Source organism: Echinops telfairi, unplaced genomic scaffold (assembly GCF_000313985.2).
Source record: "Echinops telfairi isolate 266 unplaced genomic scaffold, ASM31398v2 ScPeMD7_7474;HRSCAF=8512, whole genome shotgun sequence".
NCBI lineage: Eukaryota > Metazoa > Chordata > Mammalia > Afrosoricida > Tenrecidae > Echinops > Echinops telfairi.
The window spans coordinates 5,579,147-5,597,212 of NW_022111378.1; the positions used below are offsets into that span (position 1 = coordinate 5,579,147).

At 42.9% G+C, this 18,066-nt stretch overlaps 1 protein-coding gene across 1 annotated transcript in view; it reads left to right on the plus strand.

Moving 5' to 3' along the window:
- NMT2 (N-myristoyltransferase 2) overlaps positions 1–16,608 on the plus strand; it is a 33,704-nt gene extending 17,096 nt beyond the window's left edge. The window contains exons 4-12 of the mRNA XM_045285631.1: positions 235–353; positions 451–542; positions 664–780; positions 2,403–2,573; positions 4,364–4,472; positions 10,884–11,054; positions 14,240–14,407; positions 15,582–15,719; positions 16,132–16,608. Coding sequence (XP_045141566.1) covers positions 235–353; positions 451–542; positions 664–780; positions 2,403–2,573; positions 4,364–4,472; positions 10,884–11,054; positions 14,240–14,407; positions 15,582–15,719; positions 16,132–16,152 — 1,106 coding nt within the window. The 3' untranslated portion in view covers positions 16,153–16,608. The remainder of the gene's footprint in view (positions 1–234; positions 354–450; positions 543–663; positions 781–2,402; positions 2,574–4,363; positions 4,473–10,883; positions 11,055–14,239; positions 14,408–15,581; positions 15,720–16,131) is intronic.
- Positions 16,609–18,066: the final 1,458 nt, after the last annotated feature.

The window sequence follows — 18,066 nt, forward strand, 5'->3', positions numbered from 1 at the left end:
GGTGCTTCAGAAGGAAGACCCTAGTGGTCTACTTCTGAAAACTTACAACCAATGAAAACGCCAAATTACACAGTTCTTTTCTGAAACACATGAGTCGCCACGATATAGAATCGACGCAATGGTCCCCGTTTTGGCTGGTGGTGGTGGGAAGGGGTTGGGGGTGACTTCTGGGACTGGACAATCTGGGCTATGAGAACGGGTTGTAACGTACTGTCTCTCTCGTGTCCTCCCCAGATGAAGTCGTGACGTCTCACGGTGCGATTGAACCAGATAAGGACAATATACGGCAGGAACCCTATTCTCTGCCGCAGGGGTTCATGTGGGACACGCTAGATTTGAGTAATGCGGAAGTGGTAAGTCACCCTGATGATCCCGAACCTGAACTCCCAAGAACTGCTTCCAAGTTGGTTCTGAGCCTCCTAGAGATAGGACACTTGTTTTATCTTGTAGCTCAAGGAGTTATACACACTGTTAAATGAGAATTACGTGGAGGATGACGACAACATGTTCCGGTTCGACTATTCGCCCGAGTTCTTGCTGTGGTAAGTGAGGCTCAGCCTGGGGTGATGCTGGGGCGGGGGTGGTTGGCTCGGGGCTTGTGTCCCCTCCTGTGTTCTCCGACACTCATTGGACTCCCCTTTGTCTCCCCCACCCTGACCTTAGGGCTCTGCGTCCTCCAGGCTGGCTCCCTCAGTGGCACTGTGGGGTCAGAGTGTCTTCAAATAAGAAACTAGTAGGGTTCATAAGCGCCATCCCTGCAAGCATTCGGATTTACGACAGGTATGCTCTGCGCGCGCGCGGGTCTGGTTTGAGGAGTTCTTGTCCTTTTTCTCTCTCCCTCCATGAGCTTGTCAGCAGCCCTTCCCGCAGTGCAAAAACCACAGGGAAAACCTGTGTCCCTCTACTCACCTGGCAGTGTGGGCGGACGGTGGGGAGTTGGTTCGCCATGGATGGGCTTCCAGTCCGCTCTGGCAGTGCAGCTGCCCCCGGTATCTGGACGGGGACCATGCCTGTGAAACCTTTCGTAAGCCCAGGTGGCAGCAAACGAAGAAGCCGTTAACTGAGCTGGGGCGGAGGGATTCTGGGCACTCCCAGATCCCAGGAATAACCTGTCACGTGATGCCAAACCCCACACACAACCCCAAGCCCCACCGACACGTAGTGTCCACAGACCCAGCTCGGGGCTCCAGCGGCTGTTTGCTGAGGTGCCGGGTCTGGTCTCGAGGAAGGAGCTCGGGGACACTGCGCGCTCTTCCAGGTGCGGGCCCTGCCCCTGACCTTCGAGAGTACAGGAAACGCTGAGCTCAAGTTCCGCTTTTCACCCCTTGTGGTCAAAGCGAAAATCCTCTTAGGATGTCTTTTGGTTATAGCAGAGGCAGGGGCTGACGCGAGTCTTGCTTACAAGCACGCCATGCCCCCTCAGAGCGGGCTGGGTCAGCAGCGCCCATCCGCAGCCAGGAAAATGTGGGCTTTGTAAAACAAAGCAAAACTGCTATTAAAATGAGGCTTTCAAGATCTGGAAGAACATTTTAAGAAGGATTAAAAACTTTCTAGTCCTAGGATAAGCTTGTCGCAGTTTTGCTCGGAGTCCCCCGCCCTACAGGTCAAAAGGTGTCAAAATAGTGGGTGTGTTCTCTTGCAGATGTTTTAGGTTAGTTTATTTACTGCTAGATGTGTCTGAACTCAAGACGCCTGCTGTTTCGAATACCGTGCATCCTGTAAGTTCTCTCCCGGGAATGAAATTCATGACTGAAATGTGAAAGAGAAAAAGTGCCTGCCTCCTGGACCCAGAACCGGGAGAAAGCCTGCGCCAGCTTAGGAATTCAGTAACTGGTAGGGACAGGGAGCTATGCCTCCAAGTAGCATCTGGGCAGGTTCAGGAGCATGCAGGCCAGCGAAGTTACGAAGGTCCTGAAGTGTGTTTAGAACAAGGAGGTTTGAGTCGCTATGGCAGAGTTACAGGCTTCTGGTCTATTCCGGGGCATGGGACGGCCCTGAGGCGGAGCCGTGGGGCGGCAGCTGCTCCAAGTTGCTGGCTGCCACCAACAGTGACGCATTCAACTACTAAGTGCACACAGTTGGTGCTTCCAGCACGCCCAAACACACATCAGAAGAAAGGCCTGGCAGTCTGCTCCCCAAAGGTCCCTGCCCGGAACACCATGGTATGTCGCTCCATGCTGACTCGCAGGCCTCACTCGTTTGGGTCGGAATCCACCTAACAGCAATGGTGGTGGCTGATGGGGAATCATCTCTTAATATGAACTTGTATAACATCTAAATGATAGACTATTTATCTGAAAGGTGTACTTTTTCTCACCCCCGGAAGTTTTATGAGCAGCGACTTGTTTTTAAAAATGTCTTCCTCTTCTGCTGATTCTAATTTGGGCACCATTGTTTCTTAGTGTGAAGAAGATGGTAGAAATCAACTTTCTTTGTGTTCACAAGAAATTGAGATCAAAACGGGTAGCCCCTGTGTTAATTCGAGAAATAACCAGAAGAGTGAACCTGGAAGGGATTTTCCAAGCCGTTTATACCGCTGGGGTGGTACTTCCCAAGCCTGTGGCCACATGCAGGTAACAGCACCGGACCCTCATCTTGCACTTTACATATTTTCAGAACCATGCTGAGCATCACTCGCTACCATTGTTAGAAGTATGCCTCTTCTCAGGCAGGGGCAGGGGCAGATCTGCCTTGCTCATGATGATGGGGCTTGTTGATAGCAGACATGGAGACTGGAAAACCTAGTTATTGGGTCTTCCAGTACCTTTTCTGCTTGATGATAAAGGATATTTACAAAACTGTCCTGCTGATGATGTTGGATGTATGTGTGTCTGATTCCATTCCACTGGAAAGAGGGTGCCATGTTCCATGGCGAAACCTAGGGCATCTGGTCTTGAAATAACAAATGTTCCACCCTTTGTGTGAGTCCGGGTAGACAAGAGAAACAAATCCAGGGAGACTCATGTGAATAAGAAAGAGATTGATATACAAGAGCAATTGAATATTGAGAAAACATCCCAGCCCAGATTAAGTCCGACATTAGCCCATATGTCCATCTATAACGTCCTCTTCAGACTCACAAAACACATGCAATATGCCAAATGCAGGAAGATCACGAGCCAGTGCCTTGGAAGTCTTCTGGATCCAATGGCGTTGTAAGCATCGCAACACTGGCAGGGGTCTCTACATGGCTTCTCCGGCTCCAGAAGTCTTGTTGCATCAGGGTAGGTCCATGTGGCTTCTCCAGCTCCCAGGGCACAGTGCCATGTGTCTTCTCAGTAGAGTCTCCAAGGTAGTGAGCCTCCAAGGAGGAAAGTGGCAGAGTTCCCAGAATCCTCAGGAGAAGGCCGTACCCACAGAGGCCTCATGGGCTATGACCCTATTGATGGACTAGACTCCACCCCTTCACTCTTAATCATCTCAGGGCCCAAATTGGCACCAGATTATGTAACTACCACGCCCTTTCCTTTTCACCTTTAACACTCCCTTCTAGGCTGTGCTCTGCAGTAAGTACTGCCAGGGGCTACTCCCAAAGCTTCCTACTCCTTGACTGCAAGGCCACTGACATAACGTCTACCGTCTGCTTTTGTGGCTCCGTCTGCTCTCGTCAGCTTTCAACAGTTATTCCACTGAGAGCGTGTGTTTATCAGTATGTCACTGGACTGCCTTGTTTCTAAAGGCATCAGAAAGGATTTATCTTTGTCTACTGTTTTGGTCGACTCAGATCAAAGTAAAACTTTCAAGGATTAGCGTGTATATGTTTTCTTTTACTATAAAAGGAAAAGCTGTAAAATCAATAGAAATTAAAAAACCAAGCCCACTACCACCAAGTCCGTTTCAACTCATGGTGACCCCAAGTTCTTACATCTAAAAATAAATATAAACAAGACTTCCAAGGCACATTTTTGTAATAATTCCAATAATTACTGTTCATCCCAGAGCATGAACTAATATCACTTTTAAATTTTCTCTAAAATGACACTCTTTGGTGTACAATGTATGCTAGTGATTTGGGAGAAAAGTTTTCATGTTTGGTAACGTTCCAGTTTGCCTTTTGCAGAATCTATGATGGAAATTAAATGCTTGCAAAGCAGGTGTTATTAATAGTTACTTTTCAGTTTGAAGATTTCTCTTTCTTCAGAGAGGAAAGGACACAGACTTTAAAGAATCACAACTAGTAATGCAGGACATATGATAGAGCTGGGGGGGGGGGGGACTGATAAAATAATTGCCTAGAAAGAAAGAGGTTAGCATCCAGCAGTCACATTCAGTAAATGCTTATTTAACGGCCCCACTGAGGCAAAGAATCACATTTTGTGGAATGAGAGATCAATTTGATTTTAAAACCTTTATTGTGTTTCAGGTACTGGCATCGATCACTAAACCCCCGAAAATTGGTAGAAGTAAAATTTTCCCACTTGAGTCGGAATATGACTTTACAGAGAACAATGAAACTGTACAGACTTCCAGATGTAAGTAAGAATGATTTGCAGTTTTTCAAAGCTATAACAACTGAGGCTTTTCATATAGAAAATTTTTATTTGCAGGTCTAACAATTAGCTCACGTATCTGAGGAAGTGAGTATGTAGCTAGAAAAACTGCCTATGAGTAAGAAGCTAAGAAAAGTAGGGGAGCGCATGTGGAAATACTTGGCTTTTATTTCTTTTTAAAAGGCTTTTTAGATTCTTCTGTTTATACTTGGATGGGACTGAACTCCCGACATGGAAGTGGTGAAATTGAGTCGCATGGTCTGCCAAGTAAGAGGGAAGAAATGTACCGATTCTGATGTACATAGTGGGACTCGGGAATCAAATTTCGAGGAAAGACTCAGGGAGAGGAAATCCTGTTTCATGAAGTGATCACACTTGTAAATTTGTCTTAATCGGGAAATTTTTTAATATGCTCATCAATATGACCTTTATCTGGCATTTGGATGGTATGTTATCTAGTGCTACATCACAAATTGCAAATTCAGCAGCTGAAAGACCACACATTCATTGCCTTAGGTCAGGAACCCAGGCATCACTAAGGATCTCTCGAGGTCTCTCAGGAAGCGGCCATCAAGGTGGCGACCAGGCCTGGGGTCTCTTCTGACAACCTGACTCAGAAGGATCCACCTGGCCAGCTCAAGTGGCTGCTGGCGGGGCTCACCAGTTCCTGGTGTGCTGTGTGTGGGATTGAGGGCCTGGGTTCCGATCTGGGTCTCAGTCAGAGACCACCCTCAGCCCTCACTCCCTGGCTCTTCCATAGCACAGCTCATCAAAGGCAGCAACGAGAGCCTACAGAGAGGGCTACCAGGACGAAAGTCAGTCTTAAACGTTATCGGTTCGTGGATGTGATAGCCAGTCACCGTTGGTGGTGAGAGAAGCAAAGGTCCCCTTCTCACTCAGAGGAGGCTGCACGAGGATCTTCTGTGTGAAGATTGGGTTTCGTCAGAGTTACTGTTTCTTCCTAGGTTATTACAGAGTAATGGGTCTTATGACATTATGTGTGACCTTAGGTGTAGGAAGGTGGTCACCGAGGCCATGCTGTGTTGTCATCACTTACTCACTCATTTCCTATTGGAAGCCAGAGACCCTTTGTGCTAAGGGCCCAGGCCAAAAGAGACAGAAAGGGACCGTGTCTCATTGCATCACAAATGCAGTGAGAGAAAGGGACACAAGGCCCAGCTACAGTGACATGTCTCCTTCGGAAGGTGCTATTGATTCTGTGTCCTCCTAGACAGTTTTCAAATACTTAGAGCTCTATTTATGCTAACTGAAATGAAAATGTTGAACATGCTGAATTTTTAAGTCCCCTGGCAGTGCTGTCCTCCACATTGCAGCTTTTTGAACCTCAAACAGCCTAGCCTGTGTGTAAAAAAGAAAAACAAAGAAAGAAACCAACTGGGCATACAGGTTGGAGCCCTGGTGGTGTAATGGTTATGCATTGGGCTGAGATCCTCAAGTGTAGCAGTTCGAAACCACCAACCACTCCGTGGAAGAGACTGATTTCTACTCCCATAAAGAGTTACAGTCTCGGAAACTCACAGGGCAGTTCTACCCTGTCCTACAGGTTCACCGTGAGTCTGAGTCAACCTGATGGCAGTGAGCTTGGTTACATGCATGTTGCTTAAAGTGGAATGAGGGGGAAGAGGCTGTCATCCCTAGCATTGCTTTTTGTTCCATTTTTTTCCTGGATGTTTAGAATTTAATGAGCTCAATGTCTTTTTGATTTGACTTTGCACATCAGCCCATAGATGCTGACCCAGGAGTCACTCATTAGGCATGGACTGTAAAACCAGACGTTAGCATCGTCATCAGTCAGAGTGGAGCCCTTGTGTGGTACAGCCTTAGTCTAGCATTGGTGGTGTAATGGCTGCCTCCCTGCCCCCCACCCCTATCTCACCCATGATTGGAAGTGTGTAAAGTGCTTTCCTACACATTATCCAATTTATCCTTCAGCAACCTTTAGAAGTTCATGCTTAATAGCCCCATTTTATAGATAACTTGGTTGACTTGCTACCACATTGCCAAGTTTATTATTATTTCTCCCTTTGCTCAAACTACTAGGCTTTTAAAAAACCATATTATTGGGGGCTCGTACAACTCTTCTCATAATACATACATACATACATTGTGTCAAGCACATTTGTACATTTGTTGCCATCATCCTCAAAACATTTGCTTTCTACTTGAGCCCTTGGGATCAGCTCACCACCCCCTTCCCACACACACACCCCCCATGAACCCTTGATAATTTATAAATTATTATTTGTCATGTCTTGCACTGCCTGACATCTCCCTTCACCCACTTTTCTTTTGCCCATCCCTCAGGGAGGGGGGTTATATGGAGATCATTGTGATCATTTCCCCCTTTCCAACCCACCCTCCCTCTACCCTCCCGGTATCACCACTCACACCACTGGTCCTGAAGGGATCATATGCCCTGGATTCCCTGTGATTCCAGTTCCTATCTTTACCAGTGTACATCCTGATCTAGCTGGATTTTTAAGGCAGAATAGGGATCATGACAGTGGGGAGAGGAAGCATTTAAGAACTAGAGGAAAGTTGTATGTTTCATCATTGCTACCCTGCACCCTGACTGGCTTGTCTCCTCCCTGCAGCTCTTCTGTAAGGGGATGTCCAGTTGCCTACAGATGGGCTTTGGATCCCCACTCCACTGTCCCTCATTCTCAATGTTTTGGTTTTTTTTTTGATGCCTGATACCTGATCCCTTCAACACCTCGTGATCACACAGGCTGGTATGATTCTTCCATGTGGGCTTTGTTGCTTCTGAGCTAGATGGCCGCTTGTTTACCTTCAATCCTTTAAGATTCCAGACACTATATCTTTTGATAGCCGGGCACCATCAGCTTTCTTCACCACATTTGCTTATGCACGTGCTTTGTCTTCAGCGGTTGTGTCGGCAAGGTATGATCATCATGAAATGCCAGTTTAAAAGAACAAAGTCAAACACTGTTTCATTAATTTTTGCTACTCCAAATTCTCCCACTTTTTGTTTCCTACCTTAAAAGACCTAAGACAATGGTTCTCAAAGTGTAGTCCAGGGACCCTAGGAAGACTCAAGACCCTTTCAAGAGGACCGATGAAGCCAACGCTATTTACATAACAGCACTGAGACAGTATTCGTGTTTTTCACTTTCATATACTTGGTAAATGAATGATGGAGATTTCCAGAGGCTACATGGAAAGTGTGCTTATGTAGTGTGTGTTTTGTTTCTCAGTCTTAACTTCTAATATTAATCAAGATAGATAGCTATAGCTCACATAAACAGAGCTCTTTGGGGGTACTCCACATGCAAAGAGAACCCCGGACAAGTGAACATTGTTGCTTTAAAGATGTCTGCTAGGCAAGATGAGTTGATTTTAATGATTTCACAGTTTGATGTTTCAGTGAGCAAATATTGTGCTACAGAAGAATGTTTTTTGCTCTGGAAAAAGAGGTGGCCAACTTTTTCTCATTCTATAATAGCCTCTGCTGACAGCATAGATATTGATGCGTTCATTAATTAATCTAGTATTATTGACTGTTACTGAGAAAAGACTGTTCTTTGAGAAAAGAAAATATTTTTATATTAAAAATATCTAACGCTCACCTTCCCAACATGATCACTGAAGACAAAGCGGATGCATAAGCAAATGTGGTGAAGAAAGCTGAGGGTGCCCGGCTATCAAAAGATATAGCGTCTGCAGTCTTAAAGGTTGAAGATAAACAAGTGGCCATCTAGCTGAGAAGCAACAAAGCCCACATGGAAGAAGCACACCAGCCTGTGTGATCACGAGGTGTCGATGGGATCAGGTATCAGGCATCAAAGAACAAAAAATCATATCATTGTGAATGACGGGGAGTGCAGAGTGGGGACCCAAAGCCCATCTGTAGGCAACTGGACATCCCCTTACAGAAGGGCTGCAGGGAGGAGACAAGCCAGTCAGGGTGCAGGGTAGTAACAATGAAACATAAAACTTTCCTCTAGGTCTTTAATGCTTCTTCCCTACCACTATCATGATCCCAATACTATCTTACAAATCCAGCTAGACCAGAAGATGTACACTGGTAAAGATAGGAACTAGAAACACAGGGAATCTAGGACAGATGAACCCCTCAGGACCTGTGGTGTGAGTGGCGATATCGGGAGGGTGGAGGGAAGGTAGGGTAGAAAGGGGGAACCAATCCCAAGAATCTACATATAACCCCCTCCCTGGGGGACGGACAACAGAAAAGTGGGTGAAGGGAGATGTCAGACAATGTAAGACATGAAAAATAATAATTTATAAATTAGCGTGTTCATGAGGGAGGGGGTGGGAATGGAGGAGAAAAAAATGAGGAGCTAATTCCAAGGGCTCAGGTAGAAGGCAAATGTTTTGTGAATGACGATGGCAACAAATGTACAAATGTGCTTGACACAATGATGTATGGATTGTGAGAAGAGTTGTACAAGCCCCCAATAAAATGATTTTTAAAAATACAAAATAAAAAGATCTAAACTTCATTGGTATTAGAAAACATATTTAAACTTAATTGAAGTCTTTCTCAAAGCTGAAAGTTTTTGTGTGTTTTAGTTTCTATAGTATAGTGGAAGGAGCTTCAACAAATTCATGGAAAAATTCCAATACTTTTTAATTTCATTTCTTCCACGATCCTTTTGAAGCTCCTCACGCCTCATACATATTTCATATGATTTGGACTTCCTACTATCATTTTGAAGTACATCTTTGTTTTAGGTAACAGCATTTGTAAATTTGTAAATAGGTTCCTATGAATTGCTTTCAAGAAAAGCTAACAAAACCTAAAATTGGTCTAGTGAGAAAGAAACAAAAGAAAAATAGCGTTTCAGGTGTGGCTTGCACTTTTAAAAGCCAGGCCATAGAAGTGTCGGTGTTGGTGGTGCATTTTTTCCCATGTCCACAGATGTTGTTTCCATGCAAAACAGGGACATCCATTCATTCAGGTAACAAATATCCAGGCCACGTTGCTCTGCTTGCTCAAAGGTTACCAATGGAAGTTGGGACCTGGCTGTGTCTGAGACTTTGAGATCCTGTTACGGGCTTACATTCTTGGAAGTTTAGATAGTCAAGTTATATTCAGATGACATTAATATATCTACAGAATACATAAATCATAATTAATTGAGTGGTACTGGGTAAACGTTCAGGAAGAACTTTGGGGTCAAAATACAATGCATGCTTCTTCCCTCAGCATCCTAGTAATCAATAATCAATCAGTACACTTTGTCACTGAACCATAGAGGCCTCAGCACAGGACTTCAAGCAGCCAGTTACCATCAATCAAAGCTCAGACTCAAGATATAAACCTATGTTCTAACTTGTAATTATACCATGTTTAGTCTAAGGGCATGGAGGAAATATGTTCTAATTCTATAGGCAGATTTCATTTGTTTTTCAACATTGAGAAATAACCCAGGAAATTCAGATCCCAAAATTCATCCAACATATCTTCAAGAAAAAACATCAAGTTTATTGGAAAAAACAGTGCTCTATGTGGAAGGTTATTTCAGGCATGTACAAATAACAGAGGGAATGGGTTTTGTTACTTTTAGTCACAAGTACCCTCTTGTGACTCCCAGAAAACCTATTGATCTCTGGAGATTCCTTGAGGACAATTGAACAAATTCATGTGGGACCCTGCCTTGACCCTTGTATTCTGCAGCATAATTTAAAGACTATGGTGCTAGGGAAAACCGGGTGCAAATTCTGGCCCCACGAGGAAGTCTTGATCACCTTTGGTGGTGGGGGGAGGGGTAATACAACCTGAAAGGCCAGGTTCCACCCCTGACCACCACTAGCTTTTAGGAAACACTTGGCTACCAAAATGCTTGCCTTCCCATCCTGGCCGATGCGCTCTGCTTCCCTGCCCTTTCTGTGATTTAAGAGAACAAAATCTGCATGCTTCTCACAGGCTATGTCAAAAAATACATTTCTCTGCGTGCTTTCCACTGGCTTTTCAAAATGTTAGCTGTGGCGATGTTATCACCCATACTGATACTCCGGAGCACCCAATAAAAGCTTGTTTCACCCTATCTAGTAGATGATTAAAATCCCTGGCATCAGTGTATAGAAACCCATTGTCATGTGAATGGTTCCCATTGACTTTATTTGGGTCCTTGACCTGCCATAGAAAAACGGATACAATACATAGTCTAGCATATAGGGTAGTCACGGCTTCTCAAACCTGAGTGTGTCCATGAGTCACCGGGTAATCTGAAGGTTCTGATTCAGTCAATCTGGGGCGGGGCTGAGCGAGGTTCTGCCTTTCTGACAAGCTGTAACATTGGTCTCGGACCACACGTTGAGCAGTGCAGTGGCTGTCCTCACACTCTTAACTCTAAACGCTCAACTTTGTCTTGTTTTCCCTCTGACAAGGTTACAAAGACTTCTGGATTGAGACCAATGGACTCAAAAGACATCAAAGCAGTTGGAGAATTAATCAACAGTTACCTGGAGCAGTTTCACCTTGCCCCAGTGATGGATGAAGCGGATGTCGCCCACTGGTTCCTCCCACAGGAGCACATTATTGACACGTTTGTAGTGGAGGTAAAGATAAGCGGATAAGATAGCTCAGACAAGTATGAAAATACTGAACTCTTCCGTTTCTTTTCTGGAAAGATCACATAGGACCCATTGTGTTCTTCACCCTGACTAGTTGCCTTGATACTAGGTTTCCATTCACCCGGATGAGAACAGGTTGTCTTCTCACCAATTCTACTCTTGGGCAAGCGCACACTCTTACTACTTACTAATGGGAAACCAGCACACTGTGGCCTGGGTCATTCACTGCCTTCTCTTATTGTTGAAAACAAAAAGTGGAGAAACATGAGAAGTGGAGAAGTCAATTTCTCATGTTGTTTTGTGAAATGGGGTGAAAACTAAGTCATGCTCGGTTAAGGTGACATTATTCTACCACCTGAACTCACCTTTTGTCCAAGGAAAGGGGGCAAAGCACTCTAGATTTTCTGAGGATTGATCAGATGAATTCAGCATAGTGACTTTTCAATGTTTTCATTAAAAGCTTGGAATATATTGTTCCGATGACATCTTACTTGGAAGCGCTTTGGGTAAAATAGGAGGGGTTGCAAAGTTAGGATTTAATCTGGTGAATACCTGGAGGGCAGAAAATAGCCAGGGAGATCCCAATGAATCTGCTAGAGGGTTCCAGTCACTGTTCCGTTGTAAGCATTGAGCTGGAAGTGTGACCCCAGCACTGTCCGGTGTTGTAGGATTACAGGCTGAATGAGCACAGTGATGGTGCTAGTGGGCAGTCAATCCAAGAGGACATTTCTGAAGAATAACGGAGCAGCCTCTGCTTCAAAATTACTATTTCTAAAAGTGCTAGAGTAAACATCTTTGTACGCAAATCTTTATCCACATACAAGTCTCGACAAAGCAGCAGTTGTCAACCCCTTTGAACTCAGGGCTCGTTTAATGTATTGAGGATCTCAGACTTTATTTCTGTGGATTATAACTATAGATATCTATCATATTCAAGATCAGAACAAAAATGTAAAAATGTTATTTAACCCCAATATACCTATAATAAACCCATTACCTGTTACCTAAATAACATTTTTATAGTGGTAGAAATATATATAGAAAAATATATACCTCTTCACATCTCCTTACATGTATGATTCAGTGACACTGATTATATTCGTCAAGAACATATTGGTTATTCAAGACTCTTGCTGCTCTCTCTACTCCTGTAAAGATTTGCCGTCTCGGAGACCCACAGGGCAGTTCTACCCTGTCTGTCTCATAGGTTGCTGAGTCTGAAACGAATCAACCGCAGTGAGTTTTGAGACCTACTGAAATAAAAGATTTAAATAGAATCCAGAGTCCTCCAAGATAATGGGTGAAATGTCCAGGCTACAAGTGGAACGTACCTGTTCTAGAACTTCATATACATGGGATCATACAGGATGTACTTTCTTTTTAATGCATGGCTTCTTCAACACTATGTCCGTGAATTCACCATAAGGTCCAAGGTTCAAACCCACCTGCAGGAAGATGAGGCTGTCTGATCCCCATAAAGATTTAGTCTCAGCAAACACTCTGCTTAGGGTCACTGTGAGTCAGAATCTACTAGAATCTACTTGATGACAGTGGGTTTGGGTTTGGTTTTCTCAAAAAGAGTTGGATAATAATTCTAGTAACATTTTAAAACTGAAGGAAAGACCAATCTTATCCTAAATGTGAAAGACTTTTTAAGTAGATGATAATTAGGATGTAAAGGGGGTGATCTCAGGATATGTCCCTGTGAAATCCAGCATGGCAAATTCAGAGGAAAATGTAAAATCCTCATGAATGCTGAATGTTTAAGTCTTTAATTCATTTTTAATATTGAGGTGGCTGTATGAAGCAATCAAGAATCACTTACATTTAACCCTGTTAATTTCTTCCTGTCTTAAAAAAAAAAAAATCTAATGAACCAGAAGCACTCAAAAATAAAGACAACCCGTCTCTGTGGAATTTTCTTTTCTACTGAAAGAAATACTCTCCATGGCATGCATGTGGTCCAGAGCCCTCAGCCACGTAATTCAAATGTAGTAGATCCCAAAAGGCTGAGGCCACCACAGCTAATCAAAACCACCCCAAAGTACCAGCTGGTTTCCTTTATCAAAAACCATGCCAGTGATGCCGAGATAAATCCCACTGATTGCCTCCTGTTTTATTTTATATATTTATTTTTACAAATTCTGAGATCTTTATATCTGTGTATTTTAGTGTAGTATCAATACCTTTCACAAACTCCTGCCAAACAATTTAACTTCAATTGAAGCCAATAAAAATTCTTGCTCTTAAGATAAAGTGTTAAGTATTATATATAATGTCTTTTAGTTGGAGAAGATAGCCTTGTAATCATTAGTGCTAATGTTTCTGTAAAAACAACAAATCTACTTTCGTCACTCATTAATTAACCCCCAGCAAGCTTTCTTCTTAGAATAATGTTTCCTAAGAACTTTATGCAAATTGCTAATTAGCACTCTGGCAAAAGCCTAAGATCCTCTACTCAACAAAGTGGTCTTTGAGTGGATTCCAACTCACTGGTTGACTCCATGTGTTACAGAGTAGAACTCTGCCCCCTCTGGGGCTGCCTGTTAGGGCTGTGACGCGTCAGCAGATGGCGAAGCACCTCTGGGTGGATTTCAACCACCATCCCAGCCCTTATGAATTGCATCACCCAGCAACTTCCAAGATACTATTAAAAAGCCAACACAAAACCTACAACCCATTGCTGTCAAGTGGACTCTGCTCAAAGTGTCCCTACAGGACGAAAGGGCACTGCCCACAGTGTTTCCAAAGCTGTGTCATCTTCATGGGAACACACTTTCCTACAAAGTGGCTGGTAGCTTCAAACCACCAACATCCGGTGGCGACACTAGGCTCTTCAACTTGGGCCCCACCCAAACCCACTGTCCCTGAGTTGATTCCAACTCAACACGACCCGCTATGTAACGTTTCTGAGGCTGTAAAGCTTCATGGGAGCAGTCAGTCTCGTCTCTCTCCCACTTCGTGGCTGGTGGGTCGGAACTTTCAGCCTGTAGTTAGCAGTGCAGTTCTTGGCTGACAGCATGCTGTAAGGTCTTCACGTCACACTGTCTAGGAGGAAGAGAAGCTGTTCCTTTTTGTCCTCACAGAAAGTTATGATAAAAAGTTTGCTTAAAGACGTGGATTACATGTTTTCAAGGAGACACTTACCTGATAAAAACTTTGTTTTTTAGAGCTCAAGTGGTAAATTAACTGACTTCCTGAGCTTCTATACACTCCCTTCAACAGTCATGCATCACCCTATTCACAAAAGCCTCAAAGCGGCTTACTCCTTCTACAACGTGCACACGGAGACGCCCCTCTTAGACCTCATGAACGACGCGCTCATCATAGCCAAGTTGGTAAGCAACTCATGTTTTTCCTGTGCCTTCTTCTCAAAGTACATACTATGTTAAAAGATATCAAACCTCTTTCTGCATTTTTCCCACACAGGTAGAATTCATTTGACATCCTCTTTACTGTTGACCACCAGTGAAATGAGTCATTTTCATAAGTTACAGTTAAAATTTTAGTGGTTATTTTCATCATTAATTCTATTGCAACTTAAAAGACCAAAAAGGGGGGAGGGGGTAGTTATTTTGTAAAAATCAGAAACTTTTAACACTGTAAGACTAGGTAAAACCTGGAAAATACATGAGTAGATGGTTGTGCTGCTGTGTATAATTAGCAATGTTTTTAATTGTCTCTGAATGTTTTAATTAAAAGGAATTCAATTAAAAATAGACCTTATTAGATTGCATTACTGTTCCCTTTCCCGTGTGATAATCACCAACATTCTTGCTACAAGTAACCATTTCTCCCAAAAAAAGAAAGTAAAATCAGTATTTTGATATAATTATTGAATCCAATAAAATATTATTCCTAGTATTTGATGTTTTATAAACTTATAAAACCTATGGATCGAAAAATCAACACTACCCTCAGATTCTTGGGTCGTAATGCTCATTTTCAACCACGTCCCTAAAAAGGTCATTAATAGGTCATTTAAGATTTGGGGAAGAAAAAAATATAGAACGCCTTCTTTGCTTTGTCTAGATCGTGTTGCATAGTACTATAATACGTAAAAAATTTTAACTATGAAAATTCAACTGAAATTCTCAGTATCAATCCAAGATGAAATATTCTATTTAGAGTCTTCACAACTTTATTTACTTGGCTGTAGTTGCAGCTAAGTCAGAATTTGGCTCAAAATTAACAAACAGTCCCTGGAGATGAACCCCCTGGGCAACTGTACTCTTCTCAAACAAGAACAAGCTATTTTTGAAATCTTAACTTTACTCTCTCAGTGTTAGCCCTCATTCAACATTTCTGGATCACCTTTGATCATCAAATTTGGGGCAATTTTATAAGGAACTTTTGGGCTAAGTTCTTCGACTATATATTGCAGTAATCCAATCCTATTATAATTTCATACTTGAACTATTAGTCGTGGAATTGTTATACAGAAATGCTGCAATCATAGAAAGCTTCTCAGCCTTTGAAATTTTTAATTTTAACTTCTTTGTATATTGACAGAAAGGATTTGATGTATTCAATGCACTAGATTTAATGGAAAATAAGACATTCTTGGAAAAACTCAAGTTTGGTATAGGAGATGGCAATTTGCAGTATTACTTATACAATTGGAGGTGTCCAGGAACAGATTCGGAAAAGGTAAGTGAAATTTTCAGTGAACATAAGTATATTTACCTAGAAAATTCATGCTTACAACTTCCCTTAAGGTTTTTAACACTTTTTAAAAGTGGCTTTTTAAAAAAACTACATTTGTATGTGAATGAGTAAATTGGATTGTGTAAGGCAGAAAAACTATTACAGGAAAAAATAATAAGGGTCTCTGGTGGGGGCAGTAGGGGGGGAGCTGATATCAAGATGTTCAAGAAGAAAATGTTTTGAAACTGATTGTACAATACTGATTGATGTGATTTAACTATGGAATGTTATCTGTAAGAATGCCCAATAATTTTAAAAAGAAAATACCCCAAATAAAAAACTAGATTATGCTACATTTTAAGTTAACTTTTCCTGCTTCATTTTTCTTACTGCCCCATTTCTTCCCTTTCTGTAGGTTGGACTTGTGTTACAGTAGATGGATATTTTTATTCCTAGAACTCAGACATCATCGTTAGTATTGTATTTAATGATTCCTGGGATTGCTGTTCCATAGAAGCACAACTTAAGTGAAACCGAAGCAGTTGATACAATCAGAAGAGGGGGGAGGATCCTTACGTGATCAACAGCACAGTTTTAGCTGCAATGTGAACCTTGACCCTTTCTGCAATTTACTCACGTGGGAGGCAAGAAGGAATACAAAGAGCACATTACTCCAATTTTCACTTTTCTCCGTCTCTTGACGAGAAGGCATTTTCCCACTCGCTAGCAATGGGACTGTTTCCTTGTGGACTGCAAAGAAAGTGATGGAATCCTTGGAGAAACCCTCCACTGTGTGAAGATCAACAGCTGCATTTGTATTTATTAAGTTGTGTCATGACCATCATTGGAGCAGAATAAAGGACCCGTTGCGAAGTCTTTTTTACTTATCTCACCTCTGCATCACTGGGAAAATTTAATGGAGTCAACTTTTTGTAAGGCAGTGACAAGGGGTGAACATTTAAATGTGGAGCAATAGAAACATGTGCTGGCGGCAAGTACATGTTATTTCTCCATAAGCCAAGTTGCCAAATCAGGACACGCACCGCTTGTTCTTTGATCTTGAGACTGGTGAACGAATCCAAAAGAGCCACGTTTTGTGCAGACCCTCTGGTGTGCTTACAGACGAGTGGAGAAGCAAAAAGCCCGCACCTCAAAAGAAATGCCCAGTGGGACTTAGTGCTACCAGGGCGTGGATGGGTTGAATGTTCTTACTCCTTTATGCAGAATTGCACATCTTCCTTTAAGCTGACTTTAATTTATCATGGAAGCTGTCATGCGATAGGAAATGTCTTATTTGTAAATAAGTATCCATAATTTTGTTACTGACGGTGTTTTTATCTAAAATTTGAAATTGTCTCACGGTGTACATATATATGTATATATTGCCAATAGTGGGTGGGGGTGGGGGGCGAAGGAGGCTAAATGAGGCCAGAGGCTAGCCTTGACACCATAGAAGTAGATACTTTTTCCTGCCTTTACTGTACCAGTGCCTAGGCTCTCAGTTGAGAAACATGTAATGGTTTTAGACAACATAATAGCATCCCTACATAATCAGCAACCACAGCCCAAGGGCTACACCTGGCCATGCTACCTGTTTCCATACAGCCCATGCTCTGAATGGTTTTTACCATTTTGGATGCTTGAGGGGAAAATTTTAGAATTTGGTCTTGTGACATGAAAAGCTACATGATGAAATTCCAATTTCAGTGTCTGTACATAAAAGATTTGAGGAGGACACAACCACATCCATTCACGGGCTGCCTGTTGGTTTCATGCTATAAGCACAGAGCTGACGTGCTGCAACAGATGGGTCAGCACAGCCTGAAGGCTGTTTTGTCCTTTGTTGACTGAGTCAGCATCACCTGATTGGCAGAGTTCACTGGTTTGGCTTGGATCTACGGTAAGCTCCTTTTGACGGCTACTTTTGACAGCTTGCTTATCCTGACTCCCAACTCAGCTTGTGGAATCCCTGGGACTACCCCTAGAGGGGCCCCTGGCCAGAGCCATGGCGAATCCTGGATGGCATGGCTCTCAATGGAAGCCTTCCAATTTAGGATGGCTCAAAGCCAGCTGTATTACCACTCTTTTTTTTCCCCTTTAGTCATTTTATTAGGGGCTCATACAACTCATCACAATCCATACATACATCAATTGTGTAAAGCACATTTGTACATTCATTGCCCAAATAATTCTCAAAACATTTGCTCTCTACCTAAGCCCCTGGCATCAGCTCATTTTTCCCCCTCGCTCCCCCCTCCCTCATGAACCCTTGATAATTTGTAAATTATTATTTTGTCCTATCTTGCCCTGTCCGTCGTCTCCCCTCACCCACTCTTCTGTTGTCCATCCC